At 41.4% G+C, this 20,121-nt stretch overlaps 1 protein-coding gene across 2 annotated transcripts in view; it reads left to right on the top strand.

Annotated features, from left to right (window-relative positions):
• LOC149087768 (LIM/homeobox protein Lhx3-like) overlaps positions 1–18,837 on the top strand; it is a 103,676-nt gene extending 84,839 nt beyond the window's left edge. For both annotated transcript variants that reach the window (XM_089231674.1, XM_089231673.1), the window contains exons 2-5: positions 3,555–3,729; positions 8,514–8,716; positions 11,007–11,363; positions 17,813–18,837. In XM_089231674.1, coding sequence (XP_089087800.1) covers positions 3,555–3,729; positions 8,514–8,716; positions 11,007–11,363; positions 17,813–18,234 — 1,157 coding nt within the window. In that variant the 3' untranslated portion in view covers positions 18,235–18,837. The remainder of the gene's footprint in view (positions 1–3,554; positions 3,730–8,513; positions 8,717–11,006; positions 11,364–17,812) is intronic.
• The last annotated feature ends 1,284 nt before the right edge of the window (positions 18,838–20,121 follow it).

The raw sequence follows: 20,121 nt of genomic DNA, 5'->3' as shown, positions 1-20,121 counted from the left end.
AATCTAACCAAGATAGACAAAAATTTCAAAAACCAGGTTGTAGAAAGGCATTTCGTTAATAACAGAAATATTTGGATATGACTTTATATATTTGATAAAACCTTCCAGACCAGTGTATTGATGATATAGATAAGGTATATTTATCCCGTTGCTCGCGAACACTACGGTGTTCCTTGAAGTACGCAGATTGCTAAATGCTCGTGTCCAGTTTCGTACTCACGAGCACTTGATCAACGTTCCAATTAAATACCTTGTACAAATTGCATTCAAGGATTGAAATCATCCTTATTTGTATGCCAAAATTCCCGTAAGGGTGCTCTTCTTTTGATGATGGGTACAGGCAGCGCTCGCGTGTGGGAAAAGGTTGAAGACCACTGCTATAGATCAAGGGTTCTCAACTTTTTGATGAGTGTGGGCCACTTCATTAGTCTGAAAACGTGTCACTGGAAACTTTTTAGTCATCTGTAATCGTACCACGCGTCACTGAAGTGATCTGGAAATGTGCCGCGGGTCACTAAAGTGATCTGAATATATCCTTGGACCACTTAAGTGATCTTGGAATGTTCTGCGGGTCACTTATGTGATCTGGTAATGTGCGCCTAATTCATTTCTACAAAATTAGTTTTTAGGTCACGGTGTCACATCATGTGACTCCGAGGGCCATGTGTGGCTTGCAGGACATGAGTTGAACATGTGTGCTATAGATGTTTTGGAAAAAAACGTGTAAGTTTTCCCGGATATATACACAAAGCAGAAAAGAGAAGATATTACAGGAAAGCTGTGTTCGTAGGAGCACCTGCAAGTGTTTTACGTAAATGCATGAGTACCGTATTTTCTCTGTGCTCAAAGGCACATTTGTAGGGAATTGGGAGGGGGGGGGGGTGCTAAGCTATAAGTAATTTTGTCAGGAATCGAGGAATTAGTGGTAAAAAAATGGAACTAGAATGTGAGAAGGGTGGAAAAAGCATAAATCCTCTTCCACCTAATGAGTAGCGACTGAAAGGCGTGCGACCAGGTGAGTGACTGAAAGCGTGACCTAGAGAATGGGAGAACATGTTAGTGAATAAAACGGTGTGCAAGAATATGAATGACCTAGAGAGCGAGAAGCGCGCCACGTCAGTGAGTGATTAAGTGAGGGACCTCGAGAGTATGTATTGGAATGACCTGTACATACCATGGAAAAATTTCCCTCAATATATTTTTTTTCTGAAATAGATGTAAGGTGCTTTATTAATAATTTTCCACAATCCTTGGACGGTGGCGAAGTGATTGGTGCTCACTGCACGCGATACTACTCGACGATCTCTTGCCAAAAGCATCACGATTACTAGTACTAACCGTACCCGCATATATTCCTCTGCTGAATTTCTAACGAATCGTTACATGCTGGAATGCACATGCGTGGCCCTAATGTATTTATATTGTTAGTTATGCTTGTTTCGTGTGTTGGCTGGACTGGTGGGGTACGACTTCTGGTTTTGATATCACTGTTATTCCCTTGAAAATCCTCCCCCCCCCCTTTTCCTTTAGCGGAATCTTCCAACACGACACAGGGCAAACAGGTCTTAATAATTTTCTCTGCCTTAAGTGTTATTGGACACTTCTATAGTGCAACGAATACTCCAGTTGCAGGAACTGCTAAACCACGCATGCACCTCGTCTATATTTCTCTGCGGAATTTCGAACGAATTGGTACATGTTGGAATGTACAAGTACGTGTTGTGAACCTACGTGAAGCTTGTTTCTGCGTAATGCCACCATCTGTCACAAGTTTTTATAACTATGAGTGAAGTGTAATGATTGAATAAGTGTACGGTTGTGTAGATCTTGCAGAAACTGCTGCATTCCACAGAGGGCAAAATGTTGTTGTACGACCAACACTGTGCATGCATCAGCAGTTAACTCTAGATGTGTATTTCAAGTTGAAAATAAAAAGGAAAGAGATAGAAATTTATCTAAATTGTTTTTCTCCCCGTTTATATGGTTTCTGCAGGGTCTTTGAAAATCTAAAATTCGTTTATAACGAGAAGTCCGTTATAACGACAATTTTTCCTCCGATTGTGAACTGCCGTTTTACGGACTTTCACTGTATTTGAATTCAAAAATCGGACGAAATTTAGGGAAAAAAAACAGCATAAACACACACATCTCGTCCATATTCATCTGCGGAACTTCTAACGAACTGGTACATGTTGGAATGTGCGCGTATGTGTAGTGAACCTGACATGAAGTTTGTTTCTGTGTAATGATTGCTGTAGTGCTGCCATCTACTACCTATTTTTTGAACTATGAGTGAAGTGCAATGTTTGAATATTTTACCGTTCTAGGCCTGTTGCTCTCTGCGACGAGACTTTTTAATGGGGAGATCGGCTTGCATTCGCACCTCGAAGTTAGGAACCGCAGAAAACCAACTTCAGCCGACCACCACTGCGGTAACGGTGGTGTTCGAAACCGGATCCTCACAATGCGAGTCCGTCATTATGACCGTTCGACCACCACAGCGGCAAATTTACGTGTATTGCTGCCATCTGCCACCAATTTTTTCTAACTATGGGTGAAGTGTAATGATTGAAAACTTGTATTGATGTGTAAGCCTGTTGCTCTCTGTGGCGGAACCTTTTAATGGGAGATCGACTCGCATTCGCGCCTCGAATTTGAGAACCACAGAAAACCAACTTCAGCCAATCACCACTATAGCGACGGGCTGATAACTGCTTTCTCTTCCCTTCCGTCCCCCAACAAGAAAATTTACTCTGCCCATCTTATTTCCCTCATTATGACACAGTAACACCAGCCATGACGTGTGTGGCTATCTAGGAAGAGGAATACTTTTTTTGTATTATTTATATATTGAGTGTATATTTCTTTACAGTGATGAAAGAAAGGGGAGAAAAACACACATACACACCCTCTTTCTCTCTCTCTCTCTCTCTCCGTCTTGTTTTCTCGCTCTATTCCTCTAATCTAAGGGGTCATTCAAGTATTACATCAGCATCAACGGGGGAAGGGGGTTTCGGATTTGTTGACTTTTGATGTCAAGGGGGGGGGGGTTTGAAGGTTGCTTACGTCATCAACCATCCCTTTTTGAAGATATGAAATATTCTAAGCTGCTGACGAAATTTCGCTGACGGGGAGGGGGGTCAGTGTTTTGCTGACAACGGGAGGAGGGGGTTAAAAATGGCTGAAAATCTGCTTACGTAATACTTGAATGGCCCCCCAATCAAGAACAAGAGCTAACTCCGCCCACTGGCAGTAGCTGATTGATTGGGGGGGGGTGGAAAACGCGTTTTACGTAAAAATACCTTCAATACGTTTTTGTTTTTAGAAGCCGAGATATTTCGGGGGTGCCTGAAGTAAAGCGGGATCAAGTTTGACGAGATATCTCGGGATTGCAGTTAAAAGGGTTAAGTAATCACCCTGTATATTTTTATATAATAATAATTTCTGAGTATTTTTTTTGTGGATAATATTTCTTTGGTTTTCGTGTTTCAAATTTTATTGTTTCGTGTGTTTTCAACGTTCTGATTTTATTTTTGTTTTTGTGGTGTTTGTAGCGACGATACCGAAGTGCGCCGGCTGCGAGCAACCAATACTGGACCGATTCATACTGAAAGTTCTGGAGCGTTCTTGGCACAGCCGATGTCTCAAGTGCGTCGATTGCGGCGCTCAGTTATCCGACAAGTGCTTCGCCAGGAACGGACAAGTCTTTTGTAAAGATGACTTCTTCAAGTAATTTACGTTCGTTCCACTATTTCATTATTGCAATTTTTTTTTTCACGCGTATGAAATTTGCTCACGCAGTAGGACGGGGGGGGGGGGAGAGGTTTGCTTCTCCCAACGCATGACACCCCCTCACATATTTGTCAAACCTACTGTTTTTGGTGAATTACATTTCCACCTATTGCGACTCGCAGCAGCCCTTTAATTAATTCACACCATTGGCGATTTTTCATGAGTTTTAGCGATAGATTTGACAATTTTTTTTGGCTGTAACTGGCAGTTTGCCATTAAAATTGGCAACTTGTCTTTGACAATTTTTTGTGGCTGTGGCAACTTGTTTTTGACAGTTTTTGTGGCTGTAATTGGTAACTTGCTATTGAAATTGGCTGCAATAGGCAATACTTTACTTGCCTTTGGCATTTTCTTTACTGTAATAAACAACTTTACTTGCCTCTGATAACTTTTTGGCTGTAATTGACAACTTGACATTGACAATTTTTTTTTGGCTGTGATGGACAACTCGCCACTAACAATGTTTTTGGTTGGAATTGGCAACTTTATTTGCATATGATTTTATTTTATTTATTTTTTATTTTTTATTTTTTTTTTGCGAGAATTGACGATATCCCGTGTGGACACCGATTTTCTCCCGTATTTTTAAAAAAGAAATATGGTCAGCCTAGGCATTTATAGCCACATGTGGCCCCTCAAAGCTTTTTGCAGTGGCCCGCCGACGAAAAGGCGTACATGGTAACAGGGTCGTAACTAGGCAGGTGCACCAGCACTGGGCCCACTTGGAAGGGGCCTAGAATGGGCCGAAATGCAAATTCTTGCACAGGGCATATAAATAGCTAGTTTCGGCACTGCATGGTAACATAATTTATAGAAATGCTGAAAGAGAAAACCGCAATGAAAATATGTATTATAGAATTGGTAAAAGAAGTTAATTTCTAGTAATTTTATTTTTAGAAATAAATTTCAGAATTAATGAAAGAGAATTATTTAGTATCAACCGATTGACTGTACAGGGTTGGCGAAAAGTACAGGATACATTTTACAATTAATAAAAAAAATCAACTAATTTACATAAAACGGTGCGGTTTGCACTACATCGCACAAGCTCAACCCATGGCCCGCGGACCAAATGTGGCCCTCGGAGTCATCTGATGCGGGGCCAGTGACCTCAAATCTTTTTTTGTGAAAATCAACTAACCGGTTCATTGCCAGATCAATTAAGTGATCCGCGGTGCAGCTCCATATCACTCTCCTCACACACACGTTATGTTTTTAGGTAACTTGGGTGTCCAGTGGAACATTCCTACTGAACCACACATGCACCTCGTCCATATTCCTCTGCGAAACCTCTAACGAATTGGTACATGTTGAAATGTGCGTGTACGTGTAGTGAAACCTGACGTGAAGTTTGTTTCACGTCATAACTATTCATGTTATTTTTTTATGAGTCATGTGTCGACATGGCGCCACCTGTGAGTCAAATTTTGGACGAGGATTTTTAATTCATCAGATGAGCATATAAGATAAGATATCAAATAAGCCGATACTCGCCGCATTGACAATTTTTTTTTTGGCTGTAATTGGCAACTTTAAATGCATTCGGCAATATTTTTGACTGAAATTGGCAGCTTTGCTTGCATGTGATGTTTTTTGCGAGAATTGACGATATCCCGTGTGGATCCCGATTTCCTCCCGTATCTTTAAGAAAGAAATATGGTCAGCCTAGACATTTATAGTGTTGCGTGTGTGTATTGATACTTCTCTACCGAAACACCTTTCACGGGTCGGATGGAATCCCCTTGGATGACCGCATTTGGCCTGCGGGCCGGAAGTTGTGGACCCACGATCTAGGACAGACATCTCCAATCTATTGCTCGCGAGCACCAGGAGTGCTCGATTCTCATGCCCGATTTCGTGCTCGCGAGCAATTGATCAACGCCCCTAATTAAACACCTTGTACAAATTGCATTGAAAGATTAAAATCACATTGATTTCAGGCATACGTATATCTAACTTGCCGTAAAGGTGCTCTTCTTTTGATGATGGATACTGGCGGTGCTCGCGGCCATAGAAAGGTTGAAGACCTCTGATCTAGGACTTTTCGTCCACCCCGTATTCCACGCGCGCGTCGATATCACGGGTGAAATTCCATCCTTTTGATCATAAATTTTTAATTCTTTTCGGACACGTTTCGTAAAACAAAGCGAATATTTTCTATAAGAATAGAAAACAAAATACTAATAATATCTAATGAATAAGAGAAAATAAGTAAATGAAATATTCGAATGTTTTTGGATTTTTCCAATTTCATCGCTCATTTATTCCAAAATAAATCCGGATAAGAATTTTTTCCCCCTCTTTATCCCTTTAATATAAAGGTGACGAACAAAAAAGAAATTTAATTACACTCAACACTTATTATTTATTTCCGGATGATAATCTTCAAGACGCTTCTTCATCCCGAGAATTAAGAAAGAAATAATCGAAACTCGAAAATTAGGAAATTAATCGAAAAACATATTTATTTTTCCTTGTTATGTTAGAGGTGTTTCATCAAATTTGCGATTCCCCGAGAAATTTTTGATTATTTTTTATTTTCTTGCAAGAAACACAACGAAGATAATAATAATTTTAGCATAGAGAGAATCCTTTGTTTTTTAAGGTCATTTCCGTGACTGAATTATATTTTTTGCCATGCGTAAGATCCAATCTAGTCCTCAGACGTTAAATTGGCCAAGAAAAAATGAGATTAGCTTCAACATATAGCGACGTGAGTTTTCTCTCGCGCCTGATTAATTAAAGATTAATCACAAAGAGTTCATTTGTTTCTGTCATGAGTTTGGGGGAGAAAAAATTGGTATCGGTTTTTCATGTGTAGGAAAGGAAAAAAATGGTTGTATATAATTGTAATTTGTGTCATTAATATTTTGGATTGATTTATGTCAATCAGTGCCTACCGTGAGTGATAGTTATGGCACGTGTAGATTGTCCTATGTGTAGGATCCGGGACGAAGTGACGGGAGGGGTGAATTGTGTGATTTTGACGATCGTTTGATCGTCCCGTATTTTACATACATTTTCCCATATTATTCGGCTATTGGGAGGAGCGGTCGTTCCCATCGTTCACCCTCTGGACCAGCACCTTGGCGTAGGCAGATATCTTCAGTTAGGAATGGTGAGGAGGCAGTGACCTTCAGCTGTGGATGGAGCAGAGGCAGAAAACTTCAAGTTCCAATGGAGTAAAGGCAGGCATCATCAGCTGTGAAAGAACGGAAGCAGACATTTCCAGCTGAGAATAAAGCGGAGTCAGGCATATCTAAGGTGATGTAATGCGTATAGCTGCATCTGATCATCCTGCATTTCACGGGGCAGACAACTTTTCTTCCGTATTATTCGGCTCTTGGAGGGGTGATACCCCCCCCCCAATCGCCCTCCTCTGGATCCACGCTAAGTAGTGTTTAGGTTCGCACACTAGCTTCTGCATAGGAAGCTTGCGTACCCTCTTGAAATATGTAGGAGATTCGCTTATCCCTTTTAAATGCGCTCAGGGGGTTCTTACCTATCCCTTTAAATGCGCTCAGGGGGTTCTTACCTATCCCTTTAAATGCGCTCAGGGGGTTCTTACCTATCTCTTTAAATGCCTGCTGGGGTCTTGGTTATGGGGTTCTTGGGGCCTGGTGGTTATCTCTTCGAATGCACGGGGGGGAGGGGGGGGGGTTCTTACTTATGCTCTTAAATTCGAGAAAAGGGTCGTGTTTATTTCTTCCAATGCACGTAAGGCCGTGTTTCTCAAAGAGTGCTTCGCGGCTCCTAGGGCATCGCCAACTTTTGTTAGCGAGCTAAAGATATTGATTCATGTGCCTCTTTATGCTTTGAAGTGGTTCTTTTATAAGTGAAAATATATTCTAAACTACTCTGTGGGGAACCGCAGGTGAGCCATGAATTGTGCAAGGGAGCCGCGAGTGACAAAAGTTTGAGAACCACTAAGGGGTCTTGCTTGTTCCTTCAAATGTGCTAGTTGTGTTGCTTGTTCCTTCAAATGTGCTAGTTGTGTTGCTTGTTCCTTCAAATGTGCTAGTTGTGCTGCTTGTTCCTTCAAATGTGCTAGTTGTGTTGCTTGTTCCTTTAAATGCACACACGTGGAGGAGAGGAGTGGTCCAGCTTATCTCTTCAAAATCGTGAGGGGGGGGGGGTCTTGCTCATCTCTTCAAATGTGCTAGTGGTATTGTTTGTTCCTTCAAATATGCTAGTTGCCTTACTTATCCCCTTCAAATGTGCGCGGAAGGGGTAGGGGTTCTTGCTTATCCTTTCAAATGTGCTAGTGCTCCCGCTTTAAATGCACAGGAGATTTATTTATCACCCCCCCCCCCTCCTTCAAAAAAAAATATGATGGTAAACATAAGTGTTTACTATCATACTCATGTTATGTAAATATCATGCTGAAGGCGTCTGCGTACTCTCTGCGGAAAGACATTTTCAAATAGGAGACCGGCTTGTGTGTGGGGATTGCACTGTATTAGGTTGTTGCACAGGAAACGTCAGAGATATTCGGTAGTAAAAATTCAAACGATCTCAAAACTGTGGAAAACTGACTCATCGAGATACTAGTGTATTATTGCGAGATTCATAGAAGACCCACGTTTTTTATTGAAGAAACTCCTCAAAGATGTTTATGAAATAAGTTCCGCATTTTTTGCGCATGATTTCTTCTCTCGGAGTACGTATTGTATTTTTTTTTATTTCAATTGGTTTTTCATGTCGACTCTCGTGTTTTGCAGGCGTTTCGGAACGAAGTGCGCCGGTTGCGAGCAAGGGATCCCCCCGACGCAAGTGGTCCGGAGGGCGCAGGACAACGTCTACCACTTGCACTGCTTCGCGTGCATCCTGTGCAAGAGGCAGCTCAACACGGGAGACGAATACTACCTCATGGAAGACAACAAACTCGTCTGCAAGGCCGACTACGAGGCGGCAAAATCCCGCGGTAAGAGCAATCCAAAATGACAACACATGATACAGGGTGGCCACTTAAAGACTGAAGAGTTTGAGAAAGTCATAACTTTTCATCTATAAAATTGATTTTCTGTGTGTGACTGTGTGTGTGTATTTTCTCTATAAAAATCTACAATTTTAGATCGATCGCCACCAAGTTTTGCATATATACCAAATGGGACCCGACTTGAACGATAGGCTACTTTAAAATTTTGTCAGAGCAGGACAAATGCCCCGAATGGGCAAAAAACTATCGGGCAAAAATGGTTTCTGGACCTCAACAATCACTTTCGGAATGTTTATTTTAGTTACCGTGGTTCCCTAGCAATGCGTTTCAGACATGTATAATTTGTATATGCCTTTATAATTTATATAGATATATATATACATATATACACATTTAATAAAATTCCGGATGCACCCATCTTTCGGGAACGCTTCGATATCTCCTTGAGATGGAAAGCGGGGTGTGTCCGGTCCTTCAATATTCAATATGCCTTTATAATTGTTTGCCACTTTTTCAATCCTCCCAGTAATGAGGCTTTCTGAATGGACGTCAGAATCATCATCAGCATCACTTTGAGGGTCAGGAAAATGATTATCCCCATTGAAATCAGTGTTAAAATTGCCGATTTTACCGTAAGAATGCGGAAATTGTAGTGGGGTTTTCCTCCACTTCAATAATTTTAAAAATTGTATTGAATTCTCGGTTTATGAAATATTGAGTTCGCTTAGAGATATACGAAGCCCAGGAGATTAAATATGAAGTAATTATCCGGACCTACTTTTGAGTTGGATACCCCTGCTATAACATTGATTTCAACTTTTTATTTATATCTTCTCAAGCATGAAAATTAATGTCTCCGTATTGTCTTTTAATATTTCAAGTGCATCAATTCATATAGTTTAGGTTGGTTCAAAATTGTGGGCCCGTAAAGTACATTAGCATTTAATATTAGCATGTACACATTAAGCATTTTTGGAAGCAGAAACAGGTTGAGATGGATAACTTGAAGTTCAGGGGGGGGGGGGCGAAATACCTAGCACCCCTTAAAAAAGGTTGAAAAAAATCATTTCTACGTTTCTTTGAATCTAGATTTGTTTCTTTCATGAGTCGCGCAATAAGTCGCCATATATTGGTTAACGTAGACACGGTTTTTATGTGCCTCAAAGAAAAAGTAAGATATCACGTGATCCAAAAAAGCTTCATTGAAGAAAACCCGGGCAGCGCCGGGTATTATAGCTAGTTTTCAATATTTTTTTTGTTTTTACAAGTTATATTGTATTATATAGTCCTTTGAAAACTAAAATGGCCACGTATGATGTCCAGCAACGAGTAAAGCTCTGGGTTTTTCCTAATCCGATGAAAGATCAGTCATTGAAACTCAGAGAATATACCGGAAACATTTTAAGTGCACCGTGCGCACTAACACTACGGTGGAAGCTGTGATCACTCAAGTAACCCGTACAGTAACCCGTTTTTACAGATAAATCAAATTACCTGCGGCACATTTCTAGATCACTTAAATTACCCGAGGCATATTTACAGACCACTAGAGTGAACCCGCAGCACAGTCTTAGATCACTTAAGAGGCCCGTAGCACATTTACAGATCAATCGACTGATCCTCAGTGCAGTTTCACATCATTTAAGTGGGCCACTAACATCACTTAAGTAACCCCCGGCACATTAACAGATCACGTAACTGACTAACGGTTGCTGTTCCAGATCACTTACGTGGCCCGCGACACGTTTTCAAACCAATGAAGTGCCCTGCACTCTGTCCGGTTCTTTCAAACCGGACGATTAGGTTCCGTATCATGTTATCGCTTGGAAATACTCTGACATTAATATATGACCGGTATTTTTTCCGAGTTTCAATAACTGATCCTTCACTGGAATATTTTACTCTTTTTTTTAAGAGAAAAATTTTATTCTTTGCCGGACATATACGTAGTCATTTTAATCTCCAAGGGATGCTAGGGGTATACCAGTGAAAAACTTAGCGAGGGATACCAAAGATTACTTTGCTAGGGATACCTGTAAAAAACTTAGCAAGGGATACCAAAGATTACCTTGCTAGGGATACCTGTAAAAAAGGAAAATAAAAGAGATTGAAAATTAACAAGCTACGACTTTTCCAAACCATACAGTGTTTTGGTGTCCACCCTGCATAATACTCAGGCCATGGTGCTAAATGTGAATTGAGGACTTATGTGGAATGTAATAAATGTGGAGCGAGCGGGTACTAACAGCCAAATGTGGCCTATGTTTCAGAGCAGAGGGTACAACAAAACGACCACGAACCACCATCACTGCCAAACAGCTAGAGACGCTAAAGACGGCGTACAACAACAGTCCGAAACCAGCCAGGCACGTTCGAGAACAGCTGAGTCAAGACACGGGACTCGACATGAGGGTCGTCCAGGTGTGGTTCCAGAACCGCAGGGCGAAGGAGAAGAGGCTCAAGAAAGACGCGGGCAAGAGTCGGTGGGGTGACTACTTCCGTAACGGTCATCTCAAACAAGTTAACCCTGGTGGAGGACCACCGACCTCACCCGAGAGCAGCATCGAGAGGGGCGGCGACCGCAGCAACGACTCGCTCGATGTCGAGCTAAGGTCGCACAAAGACTACAGAGGTAAGTACGCTTCTCTTTTTTTGCACCTACCATTCGGGACACCAGTGAGTCAACTTTCGGGCTATTAGGACATCGCCAGTGGTGGGTTTATGGTTTTATCGCCCGTGGGATGCTCGAATTTTGCCTCCCTTCTCCCATTCTAGTCTAATTTTTTTGACCGCTCATTCCTAGAATTCACCGCCCTGACTTTCATCCGCTTGTCTTCCCCTCTCCATTAACAGAACTGTGCCTGAAAGTCATTCTTTTGGTCACTCTCATGCTCACACACATACACACACTCTAGTCACTCCTGTGTCCATTCATACAGGCTTGCGCGGTTGACCAGCAAAAATACATAAGTAGGAGAAAATAATTTGCGTACTTTCTAATAAGCACAGCATGTATTTTATTTATTTAAATCATCTAAAATTATGTATCGGCTACCTGAATTGAGCGAGACGTTTCGCGGGCTTCCATGGACCGGCACCGATCCGCCGAACAGTGGTTGAAGAACACTGTTCTAAGTGACTCTTTTGGTCGCTCACTTACCTGGTGCCTTGCTTTCTAGGTCATTCCCATGCTCACACACACTCTAGATTTTTCCCATGCTCACACACTCCCTAAGTCACTCTTTTATTCATTCACATACTCTCCAAAAAAAAGTCACTCTTCTAGTCATTCACATACTCTCCAAAAAAAGTCACTCTTCTAGTCATTCACATACTCTCCAAAAAAAGTCACTCTTCTAGTCATTCACATACTGTCCAAAAAAAGTCACTCTTCTAGTCATTCACATACTCTCCAAAAAAAGTCACTCTTCTAATCATTCACATACTTGCACACGCTCTAGAACACTCTTTCGGTCGCTCACTCACATGTTTCCTTGGTTTACAGGTCACTCTTTTGATCATTTACACATTTACTCATGTTCTAGGTCATTCTTTTGGTTATTCACATGCTTGCATGCTCTCTAGGTCACTGTTTGGGCATTCATAAGCTTACAGTACTACATTCTGTAGTCATGCCCCCTTCCCCACATGTCCTGGAGCAGAGCCCCTAGGATGCTTTGGTGGGTCTCCAGTTTCATGGGCCTCCCCATAGTGCATTTATAACGTGAAAAAAAATGATGAGAATCATCGCTCTCTCTCTCCCTAGTCAATGGGCTGGAGCCACTATCAGCCCCACCCTTGTGGGAGGTCAGGACAATAAAATACGGTAGTAGTGCAATTGCTGTATAACATTTTAGTCAGTCTACATTGGCAACGAACGATGTCTGAAGACAACGATATTCTACAGATGTTTAAACAAATTATAAAATTTTAAGAAATTTTAGAAGAAATTGATAAGGTTTTTTCCGATTTCCACTTTAAAAACATCATAATCTTGTCTTTATGCTCCCCCCCCCCGCATACCCCAGTGGTAACTGAAAGAGTAACAGCAAAAAAATTTACGGATATAAGAATCAACCGTTTATAAGAATCAAAATGGCTGAGCCAAACGTGATTCTTAGTTTGTTTCAAACCAAAAACAAAGACAACGATGGCTACTGTACTATACTTTATCTATGCATACAGAATGATTGAAAACTCAACGTACAAACTTTTAAAGGAGGTGGAAAACACAAAAACAAAACAGAATCGCATAGGAATGTATGACCGGGAACCCCAACCTGGATCAGCTGAAGGATAAACGAAGATGCAGAAATGACTTGCTAATAATGGCTGGAGAAAAAGTTCATTGCGTGCATAACTGTGGATGGTAAGAACTTTGAGCATTTGTTGTGAAACTTAATGTGTACACGTACTGTCCTCGTGTAAAAGTATCGCTAAATAAAGAGTTTTTCCCACCCATTATTGGCTTGTCATTTCTGCATCTTCCTTAAGCCTCCAGCTGATCAGGTTGGGGTTTCCGGTCATACATTCCTATGTGATTTGTGTTTCCTACCTCCTTTAAAAGTTTGTACGTTGAGTTTTGAATCATCCTGTATAAAATAACACGCAATGACTGATTCATCATCGTCGAACCGAAACCGCTGAAGCTTTATTTATGAAATTTGGTCAGGAGTTTTATTTCATGACGTAAAGACTAAATAAGAAGGGATTTTTTGAAATTCGACCCTTAAGGGGATCATAAGAGGGGTTCAATGGTTACATAGAGGAATCTCACCGAGCCGAAACCACTGAAGCTGTAAATGCATTTGGGCAGTATTTCTATTTTATGAAGTAGAAACTCACAAAGAAGAGATTTTTCGAAATTCAGCCACCAAGAGGTTTGAGTCATAAGGCAGTCCAAATCATGGGCAATCATGGCTGAGCTGAAACCACCGAAGCTATAAATATGAAATTCGGTCAGTATTATATTTTATGATGAAGATACCCACTAAGAGGGTGATTTCTGAAAATTCAGCCCTCAAGAGAGTTCACGAGGCCTTCAAATGTTATATGGAGGAATCATCGCCGAGTAATTTTCAGATTACCACATCCACGCGAGCGAAGCCGCTTGTAACAGTTAGTATCATATATTTTTTTCTAGTGGCTTTTCTCTTTTATAAAAAAATGCAATTTAGTGTTAGTTCGGCCACGTGTCCTTCCAAAGAATCGGACGTGTTTCTGCATCTCGGGGGCTTCCTTTTCATCGCTGCAGTGAGTTTTTATCCTCTTCTTCGTTGGGCGCAAAACAAAAATGTTGTCCCTTTTTTTAGTTGTTATTCTCTCCCTACCGCGTAGGATACATGTATGGCTTCTCTGTTGATTCTGTGTCCTCTGGCAGGCTTCTTTTTCCACCCTGTTTGCTCTTGCGCTTCCCTCTTCTCATCAGCGATTTGCTCACGAGAAGCATTCACAAAAAGAAACAGAAAAAAAAAACTGTACAGTCAAACTCAGTTATAACGGGATTGAAGATTCCACGGAATTTTGTCCTTGTAGCCGAGGTTGACGAAAGATATAATCAGAGAGAATCAAGTTCTTTGCGTGAAGTTTTTATTTCTTTATGATTAAGGTTACTAATATTTCATCGACAAATTGAGATAATCAATACCAAATATTGTTTAGGGGGTCATTAAAGTATTACGTCAGCATCTATGGGCGGAGGGAGTTTTGAGTTTGGTGACTTTTGATGACCAGGGGTTTTGAATGATGCTTACGTCATCAACCATCTTCTATAAAAATATTAAAAATTCTTAATGGCAAAAATGAGGAAAACTATTCCCTAGTTTGTGGGTACCGAACTAACATTCTCCCTATTAATAAGTCCTCTACAGAGCCACTCTAGTGATCTCTAAATGTTCCGTGGATCTTCAAGTGCTCAAATGTGTCAGCTCAATGCTCTAAAAATGTGTCTCGGGCCATTTAAGTGCTCCGGAACTGTGCCGCGAGTTACTCAAGTGATCCGTAATTATTGTCGCGGGTCACTTAAGTAATCTGGGAATGTGCCGCGGGTAAATTGAATGATGTAGAACTGCACTGGAGGCCCGCTTAAGTGCTCTAAAACTGTGCTACATGTGACTCAAGAGATATCTAAATGCGCCACGGACAGCTTAAGTATTCTGGAGCTGTGTCGCGGGTCACTTAAATGATCTGGAATTGTGCCATGGGTCACTCAAGTGATCTGTAAATGTACCGCTTAGTTCCTTTTTACAAAATTAGGTTTGAGGTGGCGGGCCACATCAGATAACCCGAAGGGCCACATTGGGTCCGAGAGCCATGGGTTTAAAAATATGGCTTAGAGGGTGTGGGTCACAATGAATTTCTTAAAAAGAAATTTTTAGTTCTCAGCCTCCAACTACCATAACAGAAATTGATTGTAATAGCATATAAAGGTATTTTCTTCCGAATTTTTAATTTTTTAAAGTGTTTTTTGCATAAAAAAAATAAATTTTTGATCACCTGGGGGGTGCCCCCTCCGCGTACGTCTCTGATCCCAATATGCGCTAGGAGGTGAGGGGCAGGCAGAGCTAACGAAATTTTGCTAACGGAGGTGGGGAAGGTGTCAAAAATGGCTAAAAATATGCTGACGACGTAATACTTAAACGGCCCCCTCACAAATAACCCTTGCCGAGAAAAAAAAATTCTTACAAGTCTGCTAAATTGTATTTCACGGGAAAAAAAATTGAAACTTGGCAAATATGTGAGATGAATATATTTATATTGATATTCAATATAACATAATTTTTATAAATTATGCAAATTATCTTCATTCCTGATTCTAGTAAATTTTGAGAATTAAAACAAGCTTCATTGAAAAGAAAAAAAAAACGGGACAATGTTATAAAAAATAGTCGGGAAGGGCAAAATACAGACATGTTGTGTACATGGTCATGTTAGCGAGCAAGTCGGGACATCGAACATGCAAATATATCTTTTTTCTAATGTTACGTATAGATTGAACAACAGACGAACATTCTTTCTACGTGATCAGCCCTAATCTTGGGAATTTCTTGGGGAAACGTCATTGTGAAATGAAAACATTAAGTGACGAAAAACTTGTCGTTATATCCGAGTTAGTTCCTTTTCATCGACGTTATAAGCAAGGTTCATTATTCTCTATGGCAGTGGTTCACAAACTTTCTGAAGCGCGACCCCCCTTTATTATGAAATTTCAAACTACTCACATGGTTTTTAGCTTTGAATCCTGCGGAGGGTGCCATCAACAGAGTCACAAGTTAGGACGAAGTGTCCATCTCGCGCGTCGTAATGGTGCAGAGTGGGTAACCAGGCTCAGGGTCACTATTTCCAAACGCTGGACCCAGTGCAAGAATAATTTCGGGTTCGTTTTGTAGGAAGAATAATTTTAGTTGATTTGTTATATTATTTGAATACTCGTAACATTTTCATGATTGTGGCACAGCCATCCTTGCTGTACCATACAGAATGATTTTTCAACTACAGGAGCATTTTAAATTATAGCGAGTACCGGTGTACCCTCCACAATATTTTTCAACCCTCCCCCCACCCTCCCTCTTCCCGATGTTTGTAAGCCAATAGTATTTTCAATTATAGCCACTCAATATACCGCTAAAAAGTCTTGCCACAGACAGCAACAGGCCTACAACGATACAATCATTCAATCATTACACTTCACTCATAGTTAGAAACATTGATGGCAGATGGAAGCACTACACACAACAAGCATTGCACAGAAACAGACTTCATGTCAGGTTCAATACACACACATTCCAACATGCACCAATTCATTTCACAGAGGAATATGGACGAGGTGGATATTTGGTTCAGTAGTAGTAGCCTCTCAATATTTTCAATCACTCTACTTCTTCATCAAAAGAACTTCATAAACGCGACATAATCTATAATGTAGACATTTCCCTATGTATTCACATATTACTTATCATAACCCCTCCCCCCTCCTTAACGGACACTCCTCAGATGCGGTCAACGCTCTTTTGCGGCCAAATAACAATTTCCGCCTTGTATGCATTTCAAACCCCTGGTTACCTTCTATACTATTTAAACCTAACCTATTTAAACCACCTAACCTATTTTGGTCACCCCACTTTTACCGACGAATTTCTTTGTCCCGATTGTGTCCTTAAGAGAGGGGTTTTACTGCACAATTGACTTCCCTAAAAAAAACACCATGACCGATTAGATTCCTGACTGTAATTCACGAATGAAGACGACCCGTGGTGTCAATTCCAATTCGGAGGATAATGATCAATCCATGTGGTCCTATTTTTTTTTACTGTACAATCAACAGCTTTTCAAGTCATCGACTGATTCCGTGAAAACGTCGCCCATTTATTTATCCGTTGTCATTTGTCATGTCTTGACAGCGAAACGGATGTAACGACTCGAACCAGAATTAAGAGTAATTAGACCCTCCGCTGCGATCCGGATTGTCTGGGATGGATCACTGGGTACGATAATCCGCGGTAACACTTGTCAACACTACGAGAAAAATGAAATAAGCCATAATTTACAATGGATGTAATAGATATGTCCTTGAAACTAGAGGGAGGCAGGGCAAAAAAGGGGATGGATGGATGACCATATTATGATCACTTTTGTTGTGGCCATCATCAACAACCAAATAATTCACATGACAAGTCTCTTCTCTCTTTCTAACTTCTGTTCCTTAATATTTGTTACGTGTTCCTCCCTCCAACATGTCCAAATTAGATCCGTTTAGGAAATTCACCAACACTAGAAAAAACGTCCTAAGTTATTAGAAAATTATACAAAAACAAATGGTATCATAAAAAGGGTGAAAACAATGTTTCTGCTGATTTGTTTTCGTGCAGCACCCTCTATTGACAAAATTTTGAAGTAAATTTTTTTTTCCGTGTCAAAAAAATCCTCTTCCGTGAGAATACCTGTTTCGCAAACCGCAATTAAATATACCAGTTTCTTCAATTTTTATGAATTTATGGGACACCCTGTACTTGTTTTTACTTCTGTTGTTGGATTTTTTCCCCCCATTATTTAATAGGAGACATGTTTTTGTTTGTATTTCAGATGATGACTTGAGGGAACCTTACGGCACGCCGATGGGAAGTTCACTCATGGGCGAAGATTCGTCGATGCGTCCATCTCCGCCACCGCCCCCGAACGGCATGGCGTTCATCGGCTCGGGCCACCCGTACCCAGGACCGGGTACACCGCCTTACCTGGCTGGCAACCACAGCCCTTACCCTCAACCGTACTACGGCGATTCCATGGTCACTCCATACCACCACGTCCCGACGCAGAACGGACAAGTACCTCCGCCGCCGTTACAGCCTACGCCCAGGTTACTGGGAGTACCGGCTGACATAAGCAGTTCCAATTCGACCGGAGCCAACAGAAACAACCTCGGATTCCCCGAATTTCCCCCGAGTCCGGCATCTTGGCTCGATGAAGTCGAAGGTTCCCACCAACCGGCCGCTGGACAGTACTGACATCACACCGGCGGCACATTCCGAAAACGAAGCTGTCGCAAAAGGAAGAATAAAACTACTACTCGCACACACTCACACAACAAGCCAAGTACCGCTGACACTAAGTTACCATTCGAGTCTGCAAACACGAGGTCGTAGACGTGTCCAAGTGAAGATGGCAAAAATAAAAATCAAATATTAAAATCGAGACAAGACTCACGCAATTGAGGGAAACCATGGAAATATTCATTACAGAAGTGTACGCCATTGCTTTACAGTGTCACAGGTGGACAGGCACCTTTTTTCCAGCCATGAATACAGTCAGATTCCGGTAATTGCCTCAACGCAGGTGCGGATCTTGGGCGATTTATTAGTTAGGTTCGCTTAATCGTCCCGTATTTTACGGGACAGATAAATTTTTCCTTCATTTTTTTTGGCTCTTGGGAGGAGCGATTGCCCCCTCTAGATCCACACATGAGCTGAGGCAGACACCATCAGCTGCAAATAAAACCGAGGCGATATGCAGCCGAGGCAAACATCTCCAGCTACAAATGAGGCGGAGGTGGACATCTTCAGCAGTGAATGAAGTAGAGGCGGGCATCTCCAGCTGCGAATGTAGACGAGGCAAACACCACCAGCTGTGAATAAAGCCGAGGCAGAGACATATTCAACATCGAATGGAGCGAAGAGTCTGACATCTTCAGCTACGAAAAACGCCGAAGCAGGCGTGAATCCATGACGATGTGTTGGGAGGGGCAATTTATTGTTTAGGTTCGTTGAATCGTCTCGTATTTTATGGGACAGATAAATTTTTCAACTTTTGTTTTGGCTCTTGGGAAGGGCGACCGCCCCCACCGCCCCCTCCTTATATCCACGCATGCCTCAACCGTGGACTTTGCCGGTCTGAAAATTTTCTTCTACTTGTTTTATTTTATTCATTTTTTGGCAGTCTGCAAATTATTTCTCCTACTCATGTATTTTACGCCCCTGTCCGTAAAATATATACAGTCAAATCCCGTTTCAACGAATACCGTTATCTCGTTCTACCGAACATCTCTTTTCAGCTAACACTTTTCTAATCTCACCCAGATAGTTTACATAAGAACAATGCGGGAAAAAACCTGGAATTCCATTATATAACGAAATTTCGTTATAACGAAGTGATTTCTCCGGTCTCTTGGAGTTCGTTATAACGGGATTCGGCTGTATACATATATATTTTTTTCCCGAACGAAAATTTATTTCCGACATTTTCACCGTTCTGCGAAATAGTTCAACTACTTCTACAAATCTGCAGACGTGAAAATGTTGAAGAACACTGGTCTAGCCTACTTCTATGGCTTCTTAGCAAGGACCAAAACCTTCCAACCGTGTAATACCATGTTGATATGATTTGCACGGGGCACGAAACACCCCCCATTCGGCTTTCGCCGAGTCTATTTTTTCCCCCGCAGTCCTCGACACACATAAGTACAACTTTCTTAAAAGATGTTTCTCTCAGTGATTGCAGCCATTCAAACTCAAGGAGAAAAGAAAATCGCATGTGATTGGCGTGTGAAACAGGATGCCATGCCATAACAGAGGTTGATGAATCCGTTTGTGGATGTCGTCGAGGAAGAGTCAAGTGATCCACTTGCACCCTATTAAGTGAGGCTCGCCTTTTATTCTTTAAGAAGCTTCCCGGAAGCGGCAAATAGTAAAGAGACCCTCGTCGAATTAACAAGTAGCGAAGGCTAAGCCATTTTATTTTACACAGGGTGGTTCATGAAATAACTTTGCCGATACACGAGCGCCCCCCCCCCCCCCCGTACACGCTACCAGTCCACAGGCCAGGTATGCGGTATTTCTGTCGCTCGCGGACCAGATACTTGGATGTATAGTGTGACCATATGGCATGTATTTTACGGA

This window comes from Pholcus phalangioides, unplaced genomic scaffold, assembly GCF_987345545.1.
Source record: "Pholcus phalangioides strain wild (caught in Gottingen) unplaced genomic scaffold, Ppha-v1.0 ptg000004l_1, whole genome shotgun sequence".
NCBI lineage: Eukaryota > Metazoa > Arthropoda > Arachnida > Araneae > Pholcidae > Pholcus > Pholcus phalangioides.
The sequence above is the reverse complement of the archived record's forward strand: the minus strand, read 5'-3'. Positions and strand labels throughout refer to the sequence as shown.